This window comes from Saccopteryx leptura, chromosome 10 (genome assembly GCF_036850995.1).
Source record: "Saccopteryx leptura isolate mSacLep1 chromosome 10, mSacLep1_pri_phased_curated, whole genome shotgun sequence".
Classification (NCBI taxonomy): domain Eukaryota; kingdom Metazoa; phylum Chordata; class Mammalia; order Chiroptera; family Emballonuridae; genus Saccopteryx; species Saccopteryx leptura.
Window position 1 is genome coordinate 75,215,961 of NC_089512.1, and position 25,531 is coordinate 75,241,491.

A 25,531-nucleotide genomic window follows, 5' to 3' on the forward strand; every position below is an offset into this window, starting at 1 on the left:
AAACTATCAGGTCTAAGAGGAGTTCGAGGGATCATCTCCCAAATTCCTCAGAGGAGAAGGATGTGTAAATACCATCAGAGAGAAGGGGAGAGCTGACGCTGGCAGAGGACTCCCAGCTGAGAATGGTCTTGAGAAAAATATGTACTAACCCAGTCTCTGAACAGATGTGTCAGGAAATGTTTGGAGGTAAATAAAACATGGGAAACGAGAAACCTGTGAATTTCCTGCACCAGGCTAATGAGGGTTCAGGGCAGGCAGAGAGGGGCTCTTCCCAAGCTGCAGTCCTCAAGGAGGGGAAAATCACCATTTGTCAATACCTCTGGGGAGCTTCCTGGATCGTGCAGGAGAGAGGAGAAGGTTAAGGTCACACAGTTTTAGAACTTGATTGGCTGAGGTCAGAAGTCATGTTAACGCCCCATCCCAGCCCCCACCACAGCAAATCGATTGTGCCGGGCAGATGGGGAGGGAAGGGTTCCAAGGAGCAGAAATACAGCAAACTTGAGGGGCACTCCGTAAGATGAGTTGATCATAGGGAATTGCTTTTCCATACTGCATTTTTTATTACAGTTGCTCTTCAGTGATGATACTCTGTTTCTGAAATTTATAATACTGACTAAATTCCCCTTGAGATGGAATTACCCATCAAAGCATTTCCAGATTACTTTAGACCCATCTCATAACGACAGTCATTTTCCTGGTAGATGGGAAAACATTTCTTCTAACCTCATGGCCTCATCAAGTGCACAGGATAAAAAGTGATAGCTGAATGGACTTTGACTCCAGAGGGAAGGAGATAATGATACTGTTGTCTACATCCACATGGTTTCTAGAAGGTTTTCCCTCTTGGCAATGACAGCAATCCTTTCTGTAATTTTGGGATAGGGACTTTTTGTTTCCATTTCACAGGTTATGAGACTGAGACTGAGAGAAGGCAAATGATTGTTTATTTTTTACTTGTAAGTGGCAGAGCCAGGGTTTGGACCTATTTTCTCTCATTCTCCAAGAATTTGTCTCAGTTCTCCAAGACAATACAGTTTCCAGTGGGCATTCTGCCAGAGCAATATGCTTGGAAGGCCTTTATCTTGGCAAATGCACCAAGGGTTGAAATAGTTGCATGCAGCTTTTCTCCGATCACCAGAAGACCATGGGGAGTACAGTGTGAGCCTCTCTCCCAGGAAAGCCCTGCATCGATCCAAGCTCAGAGGCATGTGTGATGAGCACCCACCTGCCTCTGACATGTTCTTCATGTCTACCACTCTTCCAATAGCCATCAGGAACCTTGTGTCCCTGTAACTTCTAATGAGACTGAAATTTGGTTAAACTAACACCAAAGATTCTTACATGCACCCAATTAAGAAGCAACCTATTTTAGGCACCTGCACACCTGGTAATAGCCCAGAACATGTACATTTCTGATATATGCTATATCTATAAGTTGGCCTTCCTCCATTTGAAGTAATTACTCAGCTCGTGGGGCTGGAAGAACATTGAGCCCCGCTTTTGCCTTTCTTCTATATTGAATTCCCCACAAGGACTTGGGAAACTCAACTCATCTCCCAGGGCTTCAATTTTCTGAATTATGGAAATTAAGTTTTAATGTTTTATAGACACCAGCAAGAGGTCATACAGTTTGAGTGTGTCTTCTGTTTTCTGCTGCGAGGCTGACATAAAAACCTGTGTTCTAGCCACTCTACTAGACTCATCTCCAGGGCAAGGTATTGTTATATATTCCCTGAACTATTGAGGAAAATCTAAGAGTGTAAGAGGACTGTCCAAAATCATCCAGCTAATATATACTGACGAAAGAGTCTAGTCTGTGGACTTCCTATGCCCTGGTCTCCATCCACTGCTACCCTGCCTTCATTTCCAACTGTAATTTCCAAGAGCAACTGTAATAAAAAATGCAGTATGGGAAAGCAATTCCCTATGATCAACTCATCTTACGGAGTGCCCCTCAAGTTTACTTTATTTCTGCTCCTTGGAATATTACTATATTTCTCACAATAGTTCTAATCTAGGCATTATCTGGCATTGTGTGGAGAGAATTTGGGTTTTAATAACTTGGGGGGAGATTGCTACTGACATCTAGTGGGTAGAGGCAGGTATGCTGCTAAACATCCTCTGCACATAAAATAGTCCCCTATGTCAATGAATTAATCTGGCCCAACATTGTAATAGTGTCAAGGTTGAAAGTTCCTAGGCTATTAGAAGTTCCATGAGTTCAGAAACTAGTATATTTTGTGTATTCTTGTGTCCTAGCATTTAAAACTATACTTGCAGTAAAGTAGACACCCAACATATATGTTTGTTAAATAAATGGAAGAGTGAATGAATGAATGCCCACGAAGAATCAGATAATGTGAGCTGGAGTGAATTCAGACTGCCAGTGAAAATCTGAAGTCCCATCAGTTTACTCTTCTATCCTCTTTTCTTTTGGTTGAAACATCTTTACTTTCTTTCTTCATCCAATATCCAGCAAGAATGAGATTAGCCTATCAAATCTGAGAATGCCTAGGAGCAACAATAAGACACAAGCACTACAAGATCTCTTGCAGTACCTCCTCTTCAAACTACTCTATTTCAGCCAGACAGTAATCACAGCAAATAAATGGGTTTACTCTTATTCCCTCACTGAGCATGAACAGGTAAGACCAAAAGCACAGATTTCCTGAAAATGTCTTATGAGAGCAGTTCAGTTATGTTTTTACAAAGACACATCCCCAGCTATGAAATAGAAACTGGTTTAGGTGAGAAAATGTAATATGAAGGCACTTAGCTCTAGGAGTGCAGATATTATCTCTTCATCACTACAGCTCCCATGCCTAGCATGGTGCCAAGCATGTGGTAGACATCTTTAAATATTTGATGAATAAAAGGATAACTTGGTGAAGTCAATGCTCTAACCCTTTTCTCAAATGCAGCTCCAATAAAATGGTTTTTTGTATCAACCATTCAATTTCATAAGAAGACAATTTGAATGCCAAAAGTTTTGAAAAACTATATACATTTTCTTCCCTTATGGAGATCCAAAGTCAGATAAAGACATAGGGGTTCATCATTGGGAGGTAGATGTAAGTATAGTAAATTAAAGTCCTGCAGTAACAATTTATATTCTATACAACATTCTTAAATGTCCCATTTTACCAGAAATAAAATGTCTAAAATGTTTGCCATATCTTTGTCAGAAATTTTACACTGAGACAATGTATGATAGATAATTTGGATGGAATTATAGATTTTGTAAACAGGACTAAAGAAGTCACAGGGGGACTATCAATGGGAGTCTTTCTATGCTCAATACATCAGTCCCCCAAAGGACTGTAATGATGTGACTATACACAGATATTGCCTTACAGAAACTGTGGTGGAATGTGTTTGAAGTGGCTCCAAAACAATTTTCCACTAGCTCTTTTGGCTAAATCTGTGTTAAAAAAAGATCACTGTAAAATGAATTAATTATGCAGATTCATTTGTCTACAGAGTAGAGAGACTGGGGTGTTTCCATTTTCAACTCATCCCTTACCTTTAAACATTTAAAGACACACCAATGACCAAGAGCCTTTTATAGAGGAGTTGATACTTCATGTGCCCATTCCAGACTCAAATCCTCAGATTCCATTTTCTTATACAAGTCTAAAAAACAGGACCACTGGCTCCATTTGTGTGCCAGCTGAGAATGTTTGCTAACAGATTCAAGACTAGTCCAACACGCATTATGTCTTAACACCAGCTGCTTTCTTCATACTTAGTACATGTTTAAATATCCACAGCCACAGCCAAAGAAAAGGCAGAAGGAAACATAGGTAAGACGAAGTACAATCTCTACTGCTACTTATTTTGGATCTAGTCGCCTCTCTGAAGAAACTTGTATCTTGTAGGTGGAGACTGAAATATGATATCCTTTATAAAATTGTCTCTAACTTAAGTTTTAAGGGATAGCCTGTATTTGATGAGCACTGTGGCTGACTGAGCACAACATATTTCATTAAAGTCAAAGTGTTTATTTTATGACTCAGTAGCTTTAGAAATCTCATAAAATGTTGATGGAAAAAGCAAATTGATTTAAATTCTTTTATCCTGACTAGCTCTATTATCATATTTTCTGATTAAATCACCCAATTATTTTTGTAAGAGCAAGAAAAAAAAAGGTAACAGAGAATTAGTAAGTTATTAGTCTTGACTCAGACAAACATGACTACCATTTTGGAAACATGTCATTGTGTAGTGTGCTTTGAACTTTTCTGAATCAACTGATGTCTATCCCAGGTAGGCTCAAAAGCTATTGCTTACTGGACAGAAAGGATCACAGCAATAAATCAGTACTGTGTAAACACTTCTAAACTTGCCTCTTAATGCTCCCAATTTGTGGTGGGCTGTTTTTGTTTGTTTGTTCATTTGTTCTTTTAATTCCCTCTGGTGTTTAGTGATATGGAGCAAGGGTGTCCTGAGCTAAATTCCAGCAACATTTTCATCACTCACAATCCTTTCTCTCTCACCTCATAACTGTGAGAAATTTCAAACATATTGATTCTATTTCAGTTGCATTTTCCCTCCATAAGACTCATCTGAATTTTATTCCCTTAAATGGATTTCAGATGGGGAGCTCAGAGCTCAGGTGCAGAAGAATGCATTTGGGGACTCTGAATTTTCACTTTGTCATGCTTCTCAGCATGCTCATTGGCAGCTGTGCTCATTTTTTAATTACCCAGGTGGTGTAGGTGTTCCCACCGTTCTACCTGCAGTGGCACCTCAGTCCTTTCCAGCTAGTCAGAGAGGGGAAGAAATCAGGCTGGGGGGAGTAAAAGAAAGATAGAAATTCTATAGTTTGCCACAAATACATCAATTCAGTTGCAACTGCTTTTTCTATTTTATAGCAAATGACAAACTGGGTATCTTGAGACAGAGATATTTCTAAGTTATTGTCACCTCTTATTTTTACTCTATGTTCAAACCATTGGAAGTTAAAGGGACGGATTTCTTTCATCACCTGAAGAAGTTACCTTCACTTAGCCACTTCTGCATATGTCTGTCCCCAGGCTGCTCCCTTTGGTCATATACATATCTTTGTAGCTGCACAAGTTAAGTGGAAATAAAATATGCACTCTCCACTTTCAAACACATAATTAGCTTGGTGTCATGAAAGCACAGTGTGAGAAGAAGGAGGTTATGTTGTATCAGAAGGGAGAAAAACTAATGACATTCTGGTGTGTTATTGCCAGGCCCTGGTACCAATGCAGTCTGGGAGTTGGTTGTACTGCACCGTGGGACTGACTCTCTGACAGAGGGGCGATGTAGAAGGCATGGCTCTGGAAGGAGCCTGTCTGGAGGAGTTCCCCTGACATCACTGTGTGGCCTGTTACAGTGTACAAGCATGTTACAGACTTGCCCTAGGTCTCCATTTTCTCAGCTGTAAACTGGGGAGGTAACATCTTCTCCCTCGTGGAATGGTTGTGAAGACTAAAGGAAGTAAGCCATGTTAAATGCTTAAAATGGTGCCATCCACATAGTTGGTCCTTTCTATATGAATAACACCATTGCTGTGTTCATTTGCTAAAAATAATGAATGATTTCATCATGAAATAAAAATTCCCTTTATTATTCTGCCCAACATGGCGCAGAATTTTACTTCTTGGAATAGATTATAACAGTTTTTTAGTTATGGTGTTCTGGACTTTTCCAAAGTGACACTTTTAAAGACTGCCGTGCACACTCAGTCTAAGTCAAACTAAACATCCTAACCTTTTTAAGATACAAATGTCCCATTGTGCTTCCTGTGTCACTGGGTCTGAACACACTTGGAGCCTGAACACTCTTGTAAGTAGGCTACCTGGAGGGGAGAGCCGATGCTGCCACCCACACGATGTCATCCTCCTCACATCTTCATTAACTCATGTTACTGAAGAGTTTCAGATGATCATAAACTCCCTAGGGATTCTGAACACAACCTGTTACAAGGGCCATGAGAGAAGAATCATGACAAAAACATCAAGGGATGTTGGGGAGCTAGAGGGATGCTTTAGTGCTGTTGAGTTTATTCTGAAGTAATTGCCAACAGCTAAATGATAAAAGTTTTATTTGTTGTTCTTTTTTCCTCAACAAACTATCTGCTAAGGAACTCTTTGTGCCTGGGAGGGTTTATGACATCTAAGGCTGTTATTAGAAACATGCGTATTGTGACCAGAATGAGGCAATATAATAAGTTCATGTGGCTTTGGAGGATTTGTCTATTTTTGAGGCTGAAATAGATTAATCAAAATTCAAAATTCTGTTTGTCAGAATGAAAAGTTTCATTCCAGCGTGCAGGGAATGTGTGAAGGCGCAGTGCCCGAAGGGGTGCGGACGGCAGGACCAAGGGAGCATTGCAGCACTCAGAGCCGACACTGCTGTTCTGAAAAGGGTTCTGTGCCTGGGAGGTCTGGGCATGTGTGATATTCCCAACTTTCCTTTCAAAATGTCTGAAAAAATATAGTCAGGCCTCCTGCTTCTCATTCAATGAAGCCTTCAACTTTTCTGATAAATAAATATATAATATACATTTTCTAGTTTACTTCACCATGAAAAAGACTAGGCAGATTTGTTGATATTGTAACAACAAAAAGAGAAGATTAAGTACCAGTTTGTTTCCATTAGAGCAATTACTTAATCATCATATCCTCCCTGTTTAGGATAATTTTATTAATAGATTTTTCCCCAGACATCTGGATTAACAACAAAGAACTCAGACACTAATACTGTCTAGAAAAAAAGACCAAAAAGCAGTTAACCAGGTAATGCATTTAAAAGTCATTACTAGCAAATATGACTATATTTGCACTATTTTGCATTTACTAACAGCAACTTTTCTCTTAATTAGCTTCCAATACAGAAACACTAGAGCCAGGGCTGGGCATATGACAGAGGGAGGCACAAATACAAAGAAATACAAAAGAGAGGCGACAGCCACTTGTGAATACATCTTTTCACGAAATGCTAGAGATTGACTTTAATGATCTGAACACTGTTCATAAATTCAGTTCTTTTAAAGGTGCATGCACCCAATCTTAGAGAAGACCCATCTCATCCACCCTCCCTTGGGATGAGACCTTATGAAATTAGCACACCCCTGTCGGCACCGCACACAATACTTGATAGCTGCCTATAGAGTTTAAGAAATTCTTGCTCTGACACTGATGAAGAAACTTTAATTAAAACAGTAAGCAGGATGTAGCACAATGAATATACTCTGGTCATTAAACTCTCCAAAGGAAGGTGTTATAAAATGACAGTAAATTTTTATAAAGCCAAATATAAGTTTGCTTAGTTTCCTTACTATATTAAAAGAAAACTATCACATTCTTTAACAACTAAGGCAAGCATCACACCATCACACAGCACAGCCTCTTCAGTTTAAACAAATGAATAAAAGAAAGCAAAGTAAACAAAAGATATCAGCAAAGATTCAAAAATTATATTGGGAAGAAAAGTCACTGTATCTATGAGACACACACAAACACAGATATGCACGCGCGCGCACACACACACACACACACACACACACGCACACACACACCCAGCCAACTGTAAACCAAGAGAGATAAGAACTTACCGGAGCAAATATCACCATACACATTTACAAAAGAATTGATAATCCAACTTCCCTCTCCTGAAAGAAGATAGAGGTTGTCTCATACTAAAAATAAAGCTTCTCTGTCCACAGCACCAGCCACTTGTCCCTCTTTTTTATGAAGCAAAGGAGGGGAACAGGAAAATCAATGAGGAGGGAAAGTGAGATGTTATACCAATCAGGTAGCAGCTTCTGCCTTATTTGCAGAGAGATGGCAGAGCGGTCATATTATTAGACAGTGACAACTCGCAGCCCAAGTGCAGCAACCTGATACCTCCCTCTGGGGACACGCTGCCTGCTTGCGGGGAGGTGGCTACCGTCCCTGGAGCACCCACCCTGGGCTCTCTGCTCACCGTGGGGACTGCTCTGCGCAGCAGGCTGCGTCAGGAAGAAAGCCCAGCTCCCCTGTTCCTCCTGAGCCCCTTCCTCCCTCAAACACAGTACTTAAAAACAAACTGGGAGAAAAAAAAAGGAGCCAAGGTTCTGTGTGTTGGAAGTGTGGGTGGGAAGTGATGGATTTACCGAATCCTTAGGCATAGATTTGCATAGATTAGGTAAATGTTGATATGTTTGTTAAAATAATTGCCCTTGTGCTTATGGAGACGCCTGGGTGTTCTGCCTGATCCCCATTTGGGAAATCTGTGAGAAGCTCTACATAATCATTAGGGTGATTTAAGGGAAGATGGGTGATTGGGGTTCTGGCAATTGTGGAAAGAGCAAATTATAACTTGCTTGCTCATTTGCTGCAGGAATGTTACTTAACGCCTTCTCTTGCAAAATCTTAACATTGAAAAGATTTCAAGGGTTTCATGGGACCTGGGTCTGCTGCAAACGGGCCTCCTCCGTAAGGAGTTGAAATCGTGGCATCTGGAGGCCACCTGTTTTTGAGGCATTGATACCAAATTCCTGGAGAAGCTGCCTACAGGCTAGTGCTCTCCTCACACTGGCTTTCTAGGGGTGGTTTCTCAGCTCCTGGTATCACAGCAAAGCTGGGAGGAAACTGTGTGCCTCTTTCCCCCAGGGCCCCTCTTCAAGACTTCCGGGAGCAGGAATACAATGTGTCCGTAAAGTCATGGTGCCCTTTTGACCGGTCACAGGAAAGCAACAAAAGACGATAGAAATGTGAAATCTGCACCAAATAAAAGGAAAACCCTCCCAGTTTCTGTAGGATGATGTGGCAGCATGTGCGCATGTGCAGATGATGACGTAACACTGTGTATACAGCGGAGCAGCCCACGGCCATGCCAGTCGAGATGTGGACGGTACAGAGGAAAGTTCAGTGTGTTCTGTGGCTCACTAAATTTGAATCCGTGACCAAAGTGCAACGTGAATATTGGCGCATTTATAACAAAGTGCCACCACATAAGAATAACATGACTCGGTGGGATAAGCAGTTGAAGGAAACTGGCAGTTTGGTGGAGAAACCCCGTTCTGGTAGGCCATCAGTCAGTGACGAGTCTGTAGAGGCTATACGGGATAGCTACCTAAGGAGCCCTCAAAAATCTGTGCGTGAACCACATCAAACTGCACTGAATAGGTATGAAACTGGGAGAGTTTTCCTTTTATTTGGTGCAGATTTCACATTTCTATCCTCTTTGTTGCTCTCCTGTGACCCGTCAGAAGTGCACCATGACCTTACGGACACACTGTAGTGTTGGGTGGGTTCGGGGCGTCTGTTCTGTCCCCTGGGCAGCTGTTATGGCCCAGCTGAAAGTTCACCTTGGCTGGCCATGATTCTTTATTTGTAATGATTAATTCAGAATCGGCCCTGAGTCTGTTTTTGGGTCCCTATCTCTGTCTCTAACATGCACACACACACACCACACCAACCATTCTCATCACCATCATCTCCCTTATCCCTTTCATCCATCTTCATCCATCTAGTAATGACTCAATGGAGCTGAAGGGCGTGGGAGGTCAGTGGACCAAACAAATAAACAAAACATGATGAGTCAGACAACCTGGGGTCCCACGTGGCTCTTCACTTAGTAGCCATGTGACTTGCAAAGTCCCTTAAGGTCTCTGAACCTTAGTTTGTCCTCTGTAAAATGAGCTTACTAACATCTCTTAGAGCTGTTGATGGGGAGGTGTGGGGAACAAAACACAGATGACTAGGCAGTGCTTTCAATGACACACTACACACAGCAACCTGGGCTCCCTCCTCAGCTGCCCTTCCCCCTCCCCCTCCCCCTTTCCTCCTCCTCTAATCTGCTTGTTCCTCACACATAACCCTCAGGGTCCTTATGAAAGCTTCCAACCGTTTATACCCTGTGGCCTTAAGAAAATTCTGATAGGAACCTTATTCCAACCACCCCTACTGCCACCCTCACCTGCCACTTGAAAAATCACTGCATTTCAGTGAGAGAAGTTACTCAAGGAAGTAAATTAAGCAAGTGAACAAACACAGTTAAAGCAGGGGAAAAAGGCTTAGATCACCAGGCACCTAGTTGAACTCAGTAAGCATTGGTTGAATAAATGAATGAAGGACTGACTGATACCCCCTTGCAGAAGGCCACAGTTCTTGCCCAGTGGCTGGTAAGGATCAGGAGCTGTGTCAGGGCAGAGTTGAAAAGGTCACTGTCCCAGCCCCGCACCCAGAGCACAGAACCATATTAATAGTTTCTTCAGGGTGAAGAGTGAGTCATTCTCATCAGTCTTGAATATTAAGAGCCCCATTTCAAGTAAAAGAAAAAAGGTCTTGTCTTCCACATAATAATAGAGAACATTTCTTGAATACTTGCTCCATGCCAGGTACTATTCTAAGTGGGTTTTTTTTGTTTGTTTGTTTGTTTGTTTAAGTGAACTACCTTACTTGGGTCTCACAAAACTAAAACAATGTAACCAAGGCCTGAAGAGTGAAGAAACTTGTCCAAAGGTACCTTGTCGATAATGGGAAAAACCAAGACTTGAACTTAGCTGGATGCCAGGCTCCAAGCTGTTGCCCACTCTGCTCAAGATGTCACATGAGTTATCTCCAATAGACACACAGACCCTGCCATAACTTGACAGCTCTTCCCACTGTGCAGATCCACACACAGAGACCGGGAGCTGTGAGGGAGACAGGGGGGCTGCCAGTCTGACAAGGCCCGTGCCCGGGCTCCACTGCATTCCTTATGGACTTGGCCCCACTGTGCAGATCCACACACAGAGACCGGGAGCTGTGGGGGAGACAGAGGGGCCCCACTGTGCAGATCCACACACAGAGACCGGGCGCTGTGGGGGAGACAGAGGGGACCCACTGTGCAGATCCACACACAGAGACCAGGCGCTGTGGGGGAGAGAGAGGGGCTGCCACTGTGCAGATCCACACACAGAGACCGGGCGCTGTGGGGGAGACAGGGGGGCCCCACTGTGCAGATCCACACACAGAGACCGGGCGCTGTGGGGGAGACAGAGGGGCCCCACTGTGCAGATCCACACACAGAGACCGGGCGCTGTGGGGGAGACAGGGGGGCCCCACTGTGCAGATCCACACACAGAGACCGGGCGCTGTGGGGGAGACAGAGGGGACCCACTGTGCAGATCCACACACAGAGACCGGGCGCTGTGGGGGAGACAGAGGGGCTGCCACTGTGCAGATCCACACACAGAGACCGGGCGCTGTGAGGGAGACAGAGGGGCTGCCACTGTGCAGATCCACACACAGAGACCGGGCGCTGTGGGGGAGACAGAAGGGCCCCACTGTGCAGATCCACACACAGAGACCGGGAGCTGTGAGGGAGACAGAGGGGACCCACTGTGCAGATCCACACACAGAGACCGGGCGCTGTGGGGGAGACAGAGGGGACCCACTGTGCAGATCCACACACAGAGACCGGGAGCTGTGAGGGAGACAGAGGGGACCCACTGTGCAGATCCACACACAGAGACCGGGCGCTGTGGGGGAGACAGGGGGGCCCCACTGTGCAGATCCACACACAGAGACCGGGCGCTGTGAGGGAGACAGGGGGGCCCCACTGTGCAGATCCACACACAGAGACCGGGCGCTGTGGGGGAGACAGGGGGGCCCCACTGTGCAGATCCACACACAGAGACCGGGCGCTGTGGGGGAGACAGGGGGGCCCCACTGTGCAGATCCACACACAGAGACCGGGCGCTGTGGGGGAGACAGGGGGGCCCCACTGTGCAGATCCACACACAGAGACCGGGCGCTGTGGGGGAGACAGGGGGGCCCCACTGTGCAGATCCACACACAGAGACCGGGCGCTGTGGGGGAGACAGAGGGGCCCCACTGTGCAGATCCACACCCAGAGACCGGGCGCTGTGGGGGAGACAGGGGGGCCCCACTGTGCAGATCCACACACAGAGACCGGGCGCTGTGGGGGAGACAGGGGGGCCCCACTGTGCAGATCCACACACAGAGACCGGGCACTGTGGGGGAGACAGGGGGGCCCCACTGTGCAGATCCACACACAGAGACCGGGCGCTGTGGGGGAGACAGGGGGGCCCCACTGTGCAGATCCACACACAGAGACCGGGCGCTGTGGGGGAGACAGAGGGGACCCACTGTGCAGATCCACACCCAGAGACCGGGCGCTGTGGGGGAGACAGGGGGGCCCCACTGTGCAGATCCACACACAGAGACCGGGCGCTGTGGGGGAGACAGAAGGGCCCCACTGTGCAGATCCACACACAGAGACCGGGCGCTGTGGGGGAGACAGGGGGGCCCCACTGTGCAGATCCACACACAGAGACCGGGCGCTGTGGGGGAGACAGAGGGGACCCACTGTGCAGATCCACACACAGAGACCGGGCGCTGTGGGGGAGACAGGGGGGCCCCACTGTGCAGATCCACACACAGAGACCGGGCGCTGTGGGGGAGACAGAGGGGACCCACTGTGCAGATCCACACACAGAGACCGGGCGCTGTGGGGGAGACAGAGGGGACCCACTGTGCAGATCCACACACAGAGACCGGGCGCTGTGGGGGAGACAGAGGGGACCCACTGTGCAGATCCACACACAGAGACCGGGCGCTGTGGGGGAGACAGAGGGGACCCACTGTGCAGATCCACACACAGAGACCGGGCGCTGTGGGGGAGACAGAGGGGACCCACTGTGCAGATCCACACCCAGAGACCGGGCGCTGTGGGGGAGACAGGGGGGCCCACTGTGCAGATCCACACACAGAGACCGGGCGCTGTGGGGGAGACAGAGGGGACCCACTGTGCAGATCCACACACAGAGACCGGGCGCTGTGGGGGAGACAGAAGGGCCCCACTGTGCAGATCCACACACAGAGACCGGGAGCTGTGAGGGAGACAGAGGGGCTGCCACTGTGCAGATCCACACACAGAGACCGGGCGCTGTGGGGGAGACAGGAGGGCTGCCACTGTGCAGATCCACACCCAGAGACCGGGCGCTGTGGGGGAGACAGGGGGGCCCCACTGTGCAGATCCACACACAGAGACCGGGCGCTGTGGGGGAGACAGAGGGGACCCACTGTGCAGATCCACACACAGAGACCGGGCGCTGTGGGGGAGACAGGGGGGCCCCACTGTGCAGATCCACACCCAGAGACCGGGCGCTGTGGGGGAGACAGGGGGGACCACTGTGCAGATCCACACACAGAGACCGGGCGCTGTGGGGGAGACAGAGGGGCCCCACTGTGCAGATCCACACACAGAGACCGGGCGCTGTGGGGGAGACAGGGGGGCCCCACTGTGCAGATCCACACACAGAGACCGGGCGCTGTGGGGGAGACAGAGGGGCCCCACTGTGCAGATCCACACACAGAGACCGGGCGCTGTGGGGGAGACAGAGGGGCCCCACTGTGCAGATCCACACACAGAGACCGGGAGCTGTGAGGGAGACAGAGGGGCTGCCACTGTGCAGATCCACACCCAGAGACCGGGCGCTGTGGGGGAGACAGAGGGGCTGCCACTGTGCAGATCCACACACAGAGACCGGGCGCTGTGAGGGAGACAGAGGGGCTGCCACTGTGCAGATCCACACACAGAGACCGGGCGCTGTGGGGGAGACAGAGGGGCTGCCACTGTGCAGATCCACACCCAGAGACCGGGCGCTGTGGGGGAGACAGAGGGGCCCCACTGTGCAGATCCACACACAGAGACCGGGCGCTGTGGGGGAGACAGGGGGGCCCCACTGTGCAGATCCACACACAGAGACCGGGCGCTGTGGGGGAGACAGAGGAGACCCACTGTGCAGATCCACACACAGAGACCGGGCGCTGTGGGGGAGACAGGGGGGCCCCACTGTGCAGATCCACACACAGAGACCGGGCGCTGTGGGGGAGACAGGGGGGCCCCACTGTGCAGATCCACACACAGAGACCGGGCGCTGTGGGGGAGACAGAGGGGCCCCACTGTGCAGATCCACACACAGAGACCGGGCGCTGTGGGGGAGACAGAGGGGCCCCACTGTGCAGATCCACACACAGAGACCGGGAGCTGTGAGGGAGACAGAGGGGCTGCCACTGTGCAGATCCACACCCAGAGACCGGGCGCTGTGGGGGAGACAGAGGGGCTGCCACTGTGCAGATCCACACACAGAGACCGGGCGCTGTGAGGGAGACAGAGGGGCTGCCACTGTGCAGATCCACACACAGAGACCGGGCGCTGTGGGGGAGACAGAGGGGCTGCCACTGTGCAGATCCACACCCAGAGACCGGGCGCTGTGGGGGAGACAGAGGGGCCCCACTGTGCAGATCCACACACAGAGACCGGGCGCTGTGAGGGAGACAGAGGGGCCCCACTGTGCAGATCCACACACAGAGACCGGGCGCTGTGGGGGAGACAGAGGGGCCCCACTGTGCAGATCCACACACAGAGACCAGGCGCTGTGGGGGAGACAGGGGGGCCCCACTGTGCAGATCCACACACAGAGACCGGGCGCTGTGGGGGAGACAGGAGGGCTGCCACTGTGCAGATCCACACACAGAGACCGGGCGCTGTGAGGGAGACAGAGGGGCCCCACTGTGCAGATCCACACACAGAGACCGGGCGCTGTGGGGGAGACAGGGGGGCCCCACTGTGCAGATCCACACACAGAGACCGGGCGCTGTGGGGGAGACAGGGGGGCCCCACTGTGCAGATCCACACACAGAGACCGGGCGCTGTGGGGGAGACAGAGGAGACCCACTGTGCAGATCCACACACAGAGACCGGGCGCTGTGGGGGAGACAGGGGGGCCCCACTGTGCAGATCCACACACAGAGACCGGGCGCTGTGGGGGAGACAGAGGAGACCCACTGTGCAGATCCACACACAGAGACCGGGCGCTGTGGGGGAGACAGAGGGGCTGCCACTGTGCAGATCCACACACAGAGACCGGGCGCTGTGGGGGAGACAGGGGGGCCCCACTGTGCAGATCCACACACAGAGACCGGGCGCTGTGGGGGAGACAGGGGGGCCCCACTGTGCAGATCCACACACAGAGACCGGGCGCTGTGGGGGAGACAGAGGGGACCCACTGTGCAGATCCACACACAGAGACCGGGCGCTGTGGGGGAGACAGGAGGGCTGCCACTGTGCAGATCCACACACAGAGACCGGGCGCTGTGGGGGAGACAGGAGGGCTGCCACTGTGCAGATCCACACACAGAGACCGGGCGCTGTGGGGGAGACAGGGGGGCCCCACTGTGCAGATCCACACACAGAGACCGGGCGCTGTGGGGGAGACAGAGGGGACCCACTGTGCAGATCCACACACAGAGACCGGGCGCTGTGGGGGAGACAGAGGGGACCCACTGTGCAGATCCACACACAGAGACCGGGCGCTGTGGGGGAGACAGAGGGGCCCCACTCTGCAGATCCACACACAGAGACCGGGCGCTGTGGGGGAGACAGGGGGGCTGCCACTGTGCAGATCCACACACAGAGACCGGGCGCTGTGGGGGAGACAAGGGGGGCCCCACTGTGCAGATCCACACACAGAGACCGGGCGCTGTGGGGGAGACAGGGGGGGCCCACTGTGCAGATCCACACACAGAGACCGGGCGCTGTGGGGGAGACAGAGGGGCTGCCACTGTGCAGATCCACACACAGAGACCGGGCGCTGTGGGGGAGACAGGGGGGCCCCACTGTGCAGATCCACACACAGAGACCGGGCGCTGTGGGGGAGACAGAGGGGACCCACTGTGCAGATCCACACACAGAGACCGGGCGCTGTGGGGGAGACAGAGGGGCCCCACTGTGCAGATCCACACACAGAGACCGGGCGCTGTGGGGGAGACAGGGGGGCCCCACTGTGCAGATCCACACACAGAGACCGGGTGCTGTGGGGGAGACAGAGGGGCCCCACTGTGCAGATCCACACACAGAGACCGGGCGCTGTGGGGGAGACAGGGGGGCTGCCACTGTGCAGATCCACACACAGAGACCGGGCGCTGTGGGGGAGACAGAGGGGCCCCACTGTGCAGATCCACACACAGAGACCGGGCGCTGTGGGGGAGACAGGGGGGCCCCACTGTGCAGATCCACACCCAGAGACCGGGCGCTGTGGGGGAGACAGGGGGGCCCCACTGTGCAGATCCACACACAGAGACCGGGCGCTGTGGGGGAGACAGAGGGGCCCCACTGTGCAGATCCACACACAGAGACCGGGCGCTGTGGGGGAGACAGGGGGGCCCCACTGTGCAGATCCACACACAGAGACCGGGCGCTGTGGGGGAGACAGGGGGGCTGCCAGGCTGACAAGGTCCGTGCCCGGGCTCCACTGCATTCCTTATGGACTTGGGCACCTCATTTAATACCCTGTGAGGTTCAGGCTTAGACTGCCAGTGGTCTGCTCAGTGGCCCTGAGCCATGTCTTAATTTTCACCTTGTTTATTTAAATGAAAGGGTTTCCACTGAATGACCTCTAAAGATTAAATAAGGTTCTAAGACTAGTTCGATTCGCATACACTGGTTGGGGTAGATTTCTCTGCTTCACATGGGTTCCCGATAACACGTTAGCATACTCTATGTTGTTCCTGCTATCACCCACTGCCATCATCTCCCATGGGAACCCTGCAGTTGACCCCAATAGGTCTCCCTGCATCTACTCTTATCTCTAGAAATCATTCTCTATGTTTCCCCAAATTGAGCTGATAAAAGTATGAACTCTTTACCACACCTTCAAGCCGACATGAGCTGACTCCCACCTACCTTTTTGTTTTTATTGAATTCCAGCCCTCTGCCTCCCTTCTCCTCAGCCACACTAGCCTTCTATGCCTTTACACTTGCTTTTCTTTCTTCCTAGAACATTGCTTTCCTTAATCATTGCCTACTGTCTCTTTTTTTGTCATTCAATTCTCAGTGCTACTGTCTGCTCTTCCCAGGCCACCTGACCTCCAAAACCCCTTTCCCGTTCAGTCACTCCCTTCCCCACTACCTTGTGTTTAGTTGTTGTTGTTGGTGATTGTGTGAGATATATGGTTTTTGTACTTCTTCTTCTCTTTTTCTTTTTGTGACACACAGAGAGAGAGAGACAGATAGGGACAGACAGACAAGAGAGAGATGAGAAACATCAATTCTTTGTTGCGGCACCTTTGTTGTTCATTGATTGATTTCTCATATGTGCCTTGACCATGGGCCTTCAGCAGATCGAGTAACCCCTTGCTCAAGCCAGCGACCTTGGGTCCAAGCTGGTGAGTTTTGCTCAAACCAGATGAGCCCGCGCTCAAGCTGACAACCTCAGGGTCTCAAACCTGGGTCTTTGCATCCTAGTCCGACGCTCTATCAGGCAGTTTTTGCACTTCTTATTGCCTGATACATTCTTGCTTATTCATGTATTTATTTAATTATTGCTTATCTTCCTTCACTAGGAGAGAACCTCTAGGAAAGTAGAATTCTTGTTTGTTTTGCATAACACCATTATCTTCAGTGTTCAAGAGGACACTTGGCTTAACATCTCATGAGTGAAAGAATCAATCAACAGAAAACAAGTTAAGCTTGAAACAGAGGCAAAGAAACCTAAGTTGATCAAAGGAGCTTAGCCTTGAAATGTGGAGCAAGTGAGCAAGGGTGACTGATTCGTTCATATTAATTGACACAGACTGCTTTCACTTCCTTGTTCAGGGAACAGTCTTGAAAAGTTGCATCATATTGATTTAAGTGCAGGACATGTCAAAGATAGTGGAGAGCTCCTGTTGTAAATCATACTGACCAAATATTTTGTAGGAGCTTGGGTTCCCAGGGTTCAGTTCACGTAGGCCCATGTAGAAGATTTGATACTTGAATACCTGATCGTATATTTGTCATTGCAAAGGAAATGGTCTTGTCAGCTCGCTACTTAAACTGCTCTATCCTCCGAACTGCCGGACACTCAGACAGGTGGCTGCCGCTCTCCCACAGCCCATTGGAACTGACGGAAATAAAGCAATATGCCATTATTTGATGGTTCTTGTTTTAAAAGTGATATTAGCATTAAGCCTTAAAAATAACATTTGTTATTATTAGACTATTAAAAATAGAAGTACAGTGCTCTTTAAATTGAGTATTTATAGAAAAGATTAAGTAGATTAAAATAATCTGTGAGTCTATGAAACCCTCATTAGCCATGCTAATTTATAATATGGTCAGATCTTCAGTTCTGCTCTTTCAACTGGGCATGGTCTTCAGACAACTTCAAACAAATTTTTTTCCTCTGAGCTGTAAAACTCTTCTCCCCTTTAGTGTACACACCTCCTCCTGGTAAATCCCATAGTTTCTTTCCCTTACAGCTTCTATTCCTAAACATGTGGCTTCTCACAAGGGGTCCTCTTAGGTTTGTCTTCTCAGAGGTTCAACAGTAGGGGGCTTAGCTCTCTGAGCATTTCGCAAAGACTGAGAGAAAAATTTCAGCACCATGAGGATCTTTCCGTGATGTGGGGAAGGGAAGTAATTGAAGACAAGGAAGGCTACTCTGGTCACACTAATAAATTACCAGTGGGGTTAGCTAAGGTTTTTCCATTTTGCTGCAAAAACAATTTCAGCCTTTTCAAGGTATAACACTGAGAGCACTTACATTCAGTGCACTTATAGAGCAAGCCTAAAGTCTTTAATGGTGCCTTCCTTGCCCTGAGTACAGTTCCTAGCCGGAGCAAAATACAGTTTATTTTGATTTGAGTAAGTAGGATATATAGAGTCAGGATAGAAGTTTCTAGACCTCTTGTCTTATATATCTCTCATAGAAAAAGGAATGTTTTTCTCTAACCCTGTCTCTTTGCCTTTTTAAATACCTCAAGAGATAGAACAATATCAGTATCGTTTGAATATTTATTAGATCATTAGCTTGCTCAGTAGAATTCAAGGCTGGCTGAAAGAAGCTAAACATAGAGAAGACACTTTTGGAAACAGGAGAAGCTAAGAAATACTGTGCAATGAGATTTGAGGAGTGTTAGAACTTTTGGGTGGAAATGTAGCTAGCTGCACCTGTGAGGAAAAAGGATACAAAATGTTTGTTAAAATAGGAAATCAAAATGTTCAAGACACATTCAGTGGAGACCATGAGTCTAAGCTCTTCAAGCACAGGATAATATTTCATTCCTCAGCCCTGAGCAAAGTGCTTCCTATTGTGCACAGAGCAGCCAGCAAAGAGGACTTGCTGAATGAGGGATAGATGAAAACATTTGGAGGCAGAATATGAATGGTTGAAGGCACTCCCTTTTAGGTGGACATGGTGCTGGACAACTCTTGTTTGTCCTTCTAGGCCCCCTTTCCCACCCACTCTGTGTCCCAATAGGAAGAACTATGAACCACATCGGACCACGGACCACAGACCACATCAATGACTCACCTTCCCCGAGGAGGATCGCAATGGGAGGTGCAGGCAGTGGTAATTACTCTGCTAGGAGGTCCAGAGGGTAGGAGGAGACTGAGGTCTGGGTATTTGATCTCTTTGTATCTCCTAAAGGGTCTGTAAATTGGTTATATCCCTCTTGCAAAGGTCACAAGTGCTGTGAACTTGCCTTCTCCATACAGTTTCTCTGTCTCTCTCTCTCCTTCAGCTTGACCCTTCAGGGCTGGGGTGATAACAGTTTCTCTAGTTACTTTCCCCAAGGTACTGAACATGCACCACAACTTTGTGCTATACTTAAACCCTGCCCCTTTTTATACTCCCTCAATTATTTGAGTTTAAATGTGCCAGCTCTTTCCTACCTGGATATCCAAACAGGTGAGTTCGAGTCCCACTTCTATCCCTTATGACTTAGGTTCTTGGCATATGCCTTTACCTAAAAAATTGGGTACTTGCAAAGTAATTCATACAGATTACAAATTCACAGCAAACATCTGACATGTAATAATAACAGTGATAATTCTAATCTTATAGCAGTACTCTTTGTCAACTTGTCTGCTTTGTACAGATAACACATGGTTCTCTTATTCCTCCAGAGGGAGGAGCTTATCATATTTTAGAAAGGAAAGGAAAATCCATGTCCTGTTCAGAAAAATATAACAGTTCTCCCACTGGAATATAAGGGAGTATAGAAAAGACATTGAGGCACATGACTTAAAGCAAATATTTGTTGAAAATGGTTTTGTGTGCTGGCATTTCTGAATCTTCATAGTACACTGGTTGATCCACTCAGAGCAAGTCTGAAAAGTTGCTTCTTTCTGACATGTGGTGAGGGCAGTATGTGGGTTCCTGGATGTCCATCCAGGATCCCCTGAACCTCGGGCAAGAAATCCAAAACTGTTAAGTGCTCTTAACATTCTGCCTTCATTCCCGCTCTAACTAAACACCACAAACCAGTTCTGAGTTGTTTAGATCACTGAGTGCCTTTAGGAACTCCCTCAGTATCCCAGAAAGATTTTGACTGAGAGGAGACTCAAATTTTAAGCCTGCTTGAGGACCCATGTTCTCAATAAGAAGGAACAGTTCTCAAATCCATGAGAACTTTGTCAATTTTCTACAGGACAGGACAATTATTGCTGAGCCTAACATTTCAGTTTAACAATTGTTTAGGGAGTGTGCACTATATGCCAGGCATGTGCTAAATTCTGTGGGTACAGCAGAGAAAAAGATAAGCATGGTCCCTGTCCAAAAGAGTCTTAGAATATTCCTGATTTTTTTGCATAAGGCAGGAACTTACCAGTGTCTGGTGCATAAATAATGCTCATTACATATTTGTCGAATTCTTGAATGCTGAATTACTATGATGTGTTTCTTAATTATAAAGGCAAACATGTGAACATATTATAACTCACAATTTTTAAAATGTAAAATATGACCAACAAATAAATATTTGGGTAAGATTCTTATACACATACGTACCAAAATATAGATGGCACATTTAAATGACCAATCATCTCAAGTCTCAATACAATATAAAAATTAAAAATGACCTTTAATATCTTATAACTTAAGCTGAACACCAGGAAGTCTATGGAAATGCTCCTTGACACACACAGGAGGTGGGAGGTGGTGCTGGGAGCCCACAAGCTTCTCTGCTTCACAGCACTCACTCGCTCTGCTGTTTGCTACCCTATAGCCCAGGCTTCCATACACGTTTGCACTTGAACACAGGTTTTGTGAAAAACAGTAGAGATCCATCGATCTAACAGAGTAATATGGCAACTGTCATTTCCTGTAGAAGATCTTTCTGATGCCAATAACGGCGGAAATAATTATTTCTGGGTATTATTAATGTAAGCTCTGTTCATGCATTATCTCATTTGATTATTATTCAACCTAGTTACCTAGAATCTATTGTTATCTTCATTGTACAAATGAGTAAGCAAATGTTTAGTGCAGTTTTGTAAGTTGCCCAAATTGCACAGCTACAAGGAGTTAGAGTTAGAGTTTGAACCTGGGTTGTCTGACTCCAGAGTCCAGGCTGTAAATTTCCATATTACTGGCTGTTATCATGTACAAGTTTAGCATTTACCCAGAAGCCAGCTGGATACTGCCTCCCTGACTGATCTTCTGGTTACTGGAAAGCAAAAGCCATGATGTATTTCAATTCTGTAATTTTTGGTGATTACATCTGCTGTTCTGGTGTAGGGGGTTAAAAGTGGTCCCACCATTAGCCTCTGAGCAGTAGAATCATTATTCCCACTATCTTGCATAGTATCCAATAATGCTTTGCATGTAGTATGTACTAAATATGTCTGCTAAGTAATTAAGGAAGAGAAAATGAGTGACCTTATTAAGCCCACATTCATAATTTTAATCAAAAATAGCAAAGACACAGCTCTCTGTTTTTTTTGTTTGGTTGGTTGTTTTTTGGTTTGGTATTTTGTTTTTTGCTTTTGTTTTGTTTGTTTGTTTGTTTTTGAGAGAAAGAGAGAGTCAGACAGGAAGGGAGAGAGATGAGAAGCATCAACTCGTAGTTGTGACACTTTAGTTGTCCACTGAGTACTTTCTCATATGTGCCTTGTCTGGGGCACTCCAGCTAACCCAGTGACCACTTGCTCAAGCTAGTGGCCTTGGGCTTAAGCAGCAACCATGGGGTCATACCTATGATCCCATGCTCAAGCAGGCGACCCCACACTCAAGGTGGTGAGCCTGCGCTCAAGCCAGCAACCTTGGGGTTTTGAACCTGGGTCCTCAGCGTCCCAGATTGACACTCTATCCACTGTGTCACCACCTGGTCAGGCTCAGCTCTTTGTTCTCCTCCTATCATTTTTTATACCAGAGAGAGCTCCATCAGCAAGTAGACCGCTTGTAAGTCTGACTGCTTCTGGCACATGTCTTTCTTGAAGACTGGTGTAAAATCCGATGAATGCTTGTCATTATCATTAAGGATGAAGACTTTACATCAAAAAGAATCCCTAAAATCTATTTTTTATATGAATCTTGTTAAATTAATACTGTAAAGAGAGTGAGAGAAGGGAAACAGAGAACATTTTTAATAATCTTGCCCAGTACACTGAGAAATGAATGGTAAATTAGATCAAGAGCTATATGACGTTTTTCCAATTGATTATTACCCCATGAAGGAAGGTGTCATATCCAACTATATGTACTTACACAACCCTTTTAGCTTTTATAAACTTCAGTTTCTTCACCTGTAACATGGGAATGATAATGCTGAGTTTATAAAAAGCACACAGTAGCCTGATGGTAATTGTAACAACACAAATGACATGCAGAAATTCTCTCTTGCCACTAACACCCAAGACAAGTTAGATTTAAGAATCAAAAGCTTGCAAAATAGCTTTCTGGTTTGCCTTTTTTTCCCAACAAATAGTGTTAAAATCCCTCTGTTACATAAGCATGCCTTCAAAATCCAGACCAAATTATGATTCTTTTTTTTTTTTTTTTTTTTTTTTTTTTTATGCAGATTATATAATTTTATTTTTTTAATGGGGTGACATCAATAAATCAGGATACATATATTCAAAGATAACAAGTCCAGGTTATCTTGTCGTTCAATTATGGTGCATACCCACCACCCAAAGTCAGATTGTCCTCTGTCACCTTCCATCTTGTTTTCTTTGTGCCCCTCCCCACCCCCTATCCCTCTCCCATTCCCCCCTCCCCCCCGTAACCACCACACTCTTATAAATGTCTCTTAGTTTCACTATTATGTCCCACCTACGCATGGAATAATACAGTTCCTGTTCTTTTCTGATTTACTTATTTCGCTTCGTATCATGTTATCAAGATCCCACCATTTTGCTGTAAATGTTCCGATGTCATCATTTCTTATGGCTGAGTAGTATTCCATAGTGTATATGTGCCACATCTTCTTTATCCAGTCGTCTATTGATGGGCTTTTTGGTTGTTTCCATGTCCTGGCCACTGTGAACAATGCTGCAATAAACATGGGGCTGCATGTGTCTTTACGTATCAATGTTTCTGAGTTTTTGGGATATATACCCAGTAGAGGGATTGCTGGGTCATAAGGTAGTTCTATTTTCAGTTTTTTGAGGAACCACCATACTTTCTTCCATAATGGTTGTACTACTTTACATTCCCACCAACAGTGTATGAGGGTTCCTTTTTCTCCACAGCCTCTCCAACATTTGCTGTTACCTGACTTGCTAATAACAGCTAATCGAACAGGTGTGAGGTGGTATCTCATTGCCGTTTTGATTTGCATTTCTCTAATAGCTAAAGAAGATGAGCATCTTTTCATATATCTGTTGGCCATTTGTATTTCTTCCTGGGAGAAGTGTCTATTCATATCCTCTTCCCATTTTTTTATTGGATTGTTTGTTTGTTTGTTGTTGAGTTTTATGAGTTCTTTGTATATTTTGGATATTAGGCCCTTATCTGAGCTGTCGTTTGAAAAAATCATTTCCCATTTAGTTGGCTTTCTGTTTATTTTGTTATCAGTTTCTCTTGCTGAGCAAAAACTTCTTAGTCTGATGTAGTCCCATTCATTAATTTTTGCCTTCACTTCTCTTGCCATTGGAGTCAAATTCATAAAATGCTCTTTAAAACCCAGGTCCCTGAGTTGAGTACCTATGTCTTCTTCTATGTACTTAATTGTTTCAGGTCTTATGTTTAGATCTTTGATCCATTTTGAGTTAATTTTTGTACAGGGGGAGAGACTGTAGTCCAGTTTCATTCTTTTGCATGTGGCTTTCCAGTTTTCCCAGCACCATTTATTGAAGAGGCTTTCTTTTCTCCATTGTGTGTTGTTGGCCCCTTTATCAAAAATTATTTGACTATATATATGTGGTTTTATTTCTGGACTTTCTATTCTGTTCCATTGGTCTGAGTGTCTATTTTTCTGCCAATACCATGCTGTTTTGATTGTCGTGGCCCTATAATAGAGTTTGAAGTCAGGTATTGAAATGCCCCCAGCTTCATTCTTTTTCTTTAGGATTGCTTTGGCTATTCGGGGTTTTTTATAGTTCCATATAAATCTGATGATTTTTTGCTCTATTTCTTTAAAAAATGTCATTGGAAGTTTGATGGGAATTGCATTAAATTTGTATATTGCTTTGGGTAATATAGCCATCTTGATTATATTTATTCTTCCTAGCCAAGAACAAGGTATATTCTTCCATCTCATTATATCTTTTTCGATTTCCCTTAACAATGGTTTATAGTTTTCATTATATAAGTCCTTTACATTCTTTGTTATGTTTATTCCTAAGTATTTTATTTTTTTTGTTGCAATCGTGAAGGGGATTGTTCTTTTGAGTTCCTTCTCAGTTGTTTCATTGTTGGCATATAGAAAGGCTATTGACTTCTGTATGTTAATTTTGTATCCTGCGACCTTACTGTATTGGCTTATTGTTTCTAGTAGTCTTTTTGTGGATTCTTTGGGGTTTTCGATGTATAAGATCATATCATCTGCAAAAAGTGATACCTTTACTTCTTCTTTTCCGATATGGATGCCTTTTATTTCTTTGTCTTGTCTGATTGCTCTGGCTAGAACCTCTAGTACCACATTAAATAAGAGTGGAGAGAGTGGACAACCCTGTCTTGTTCCTGATTTAAGGGGGAAAGCCTTCAGTTTAGTGCCATTTAATATGATGTTAGCTGATGGTTTATCATATATGGCCTTTATCATGTTGAGATATTTTCCTTCTATACCCATTTTGTTGAGAGTCTTAAACATAAAATTGTGTTGTATTTTATCGAAAGCCTTTTCTGCGTCTATTGATAAGATCATGTGGTTTTTGTTCTTTGTTTTGTTGATATGGTGTATTACATTAACCGTTTTACGTATGTTGAACCATCCTTGAGATTCTGGGATGAATCCCACTTGATCATGATGTATTATTTTTTTAATATGTTGTTGTATTCGATTTGCTAGTATTTTGTTTAGTATTTTAGCATCTGTATTCATTAGAGATATTGGTCTGTAGTTTTCTTTTTTTGTGCCATCCTTGCCTGGTTTTGGTATGAGGGTTATGTTGGCTTCGTAAAATGTGTTTGGAAGTATTGCTTCTTCTTCAATTTTTTGGAAGACTTTGAGTAGAATAGGAACCAAGTCTTCTTTGAATGTTTGATAAAATTCGCTGGTATAGCCGTCAGGGCCTGGACTTTTATTTTTGGGGAGGTTTTTAATGGTTTTTTCTATTTCTTCTCTACTGATAGGTC

General features: G+C 46.2%; 1 protein-coding gene across 3 annotated transcripts in view; it reads right to left on the reverse strand.

The window, feature by feature from the left end:
• SYNPR (synaptoporin) overlaps positions 1-25,531 on the reverse strand; it is a 396,296-nt gene that overhangs the window by 166,902 nt on the left and 203,863 nt on the right. The window contains exons 1-2 of one of the 3 annotated variants that reach the window (XM_066351447.1): positions 7,957-8,032; positions 7,586-7,642 (exon numbers count right to left, since the gene is read on the reverse strand). The exons of 1 other annotated variant lie outside the window; for it this stretch is intronic. In XM_066351447.1, coding sequence (XP_066207544.1) covers positions 7,586-7,609 — 24 coding nt within the window. In that variant the 5' untranslated portion in view covers positions 7,610-7,642; positions 7,957-8,032. One more of the 3 variants, XM_066351446.1, reaches the window with a different exon arrangement.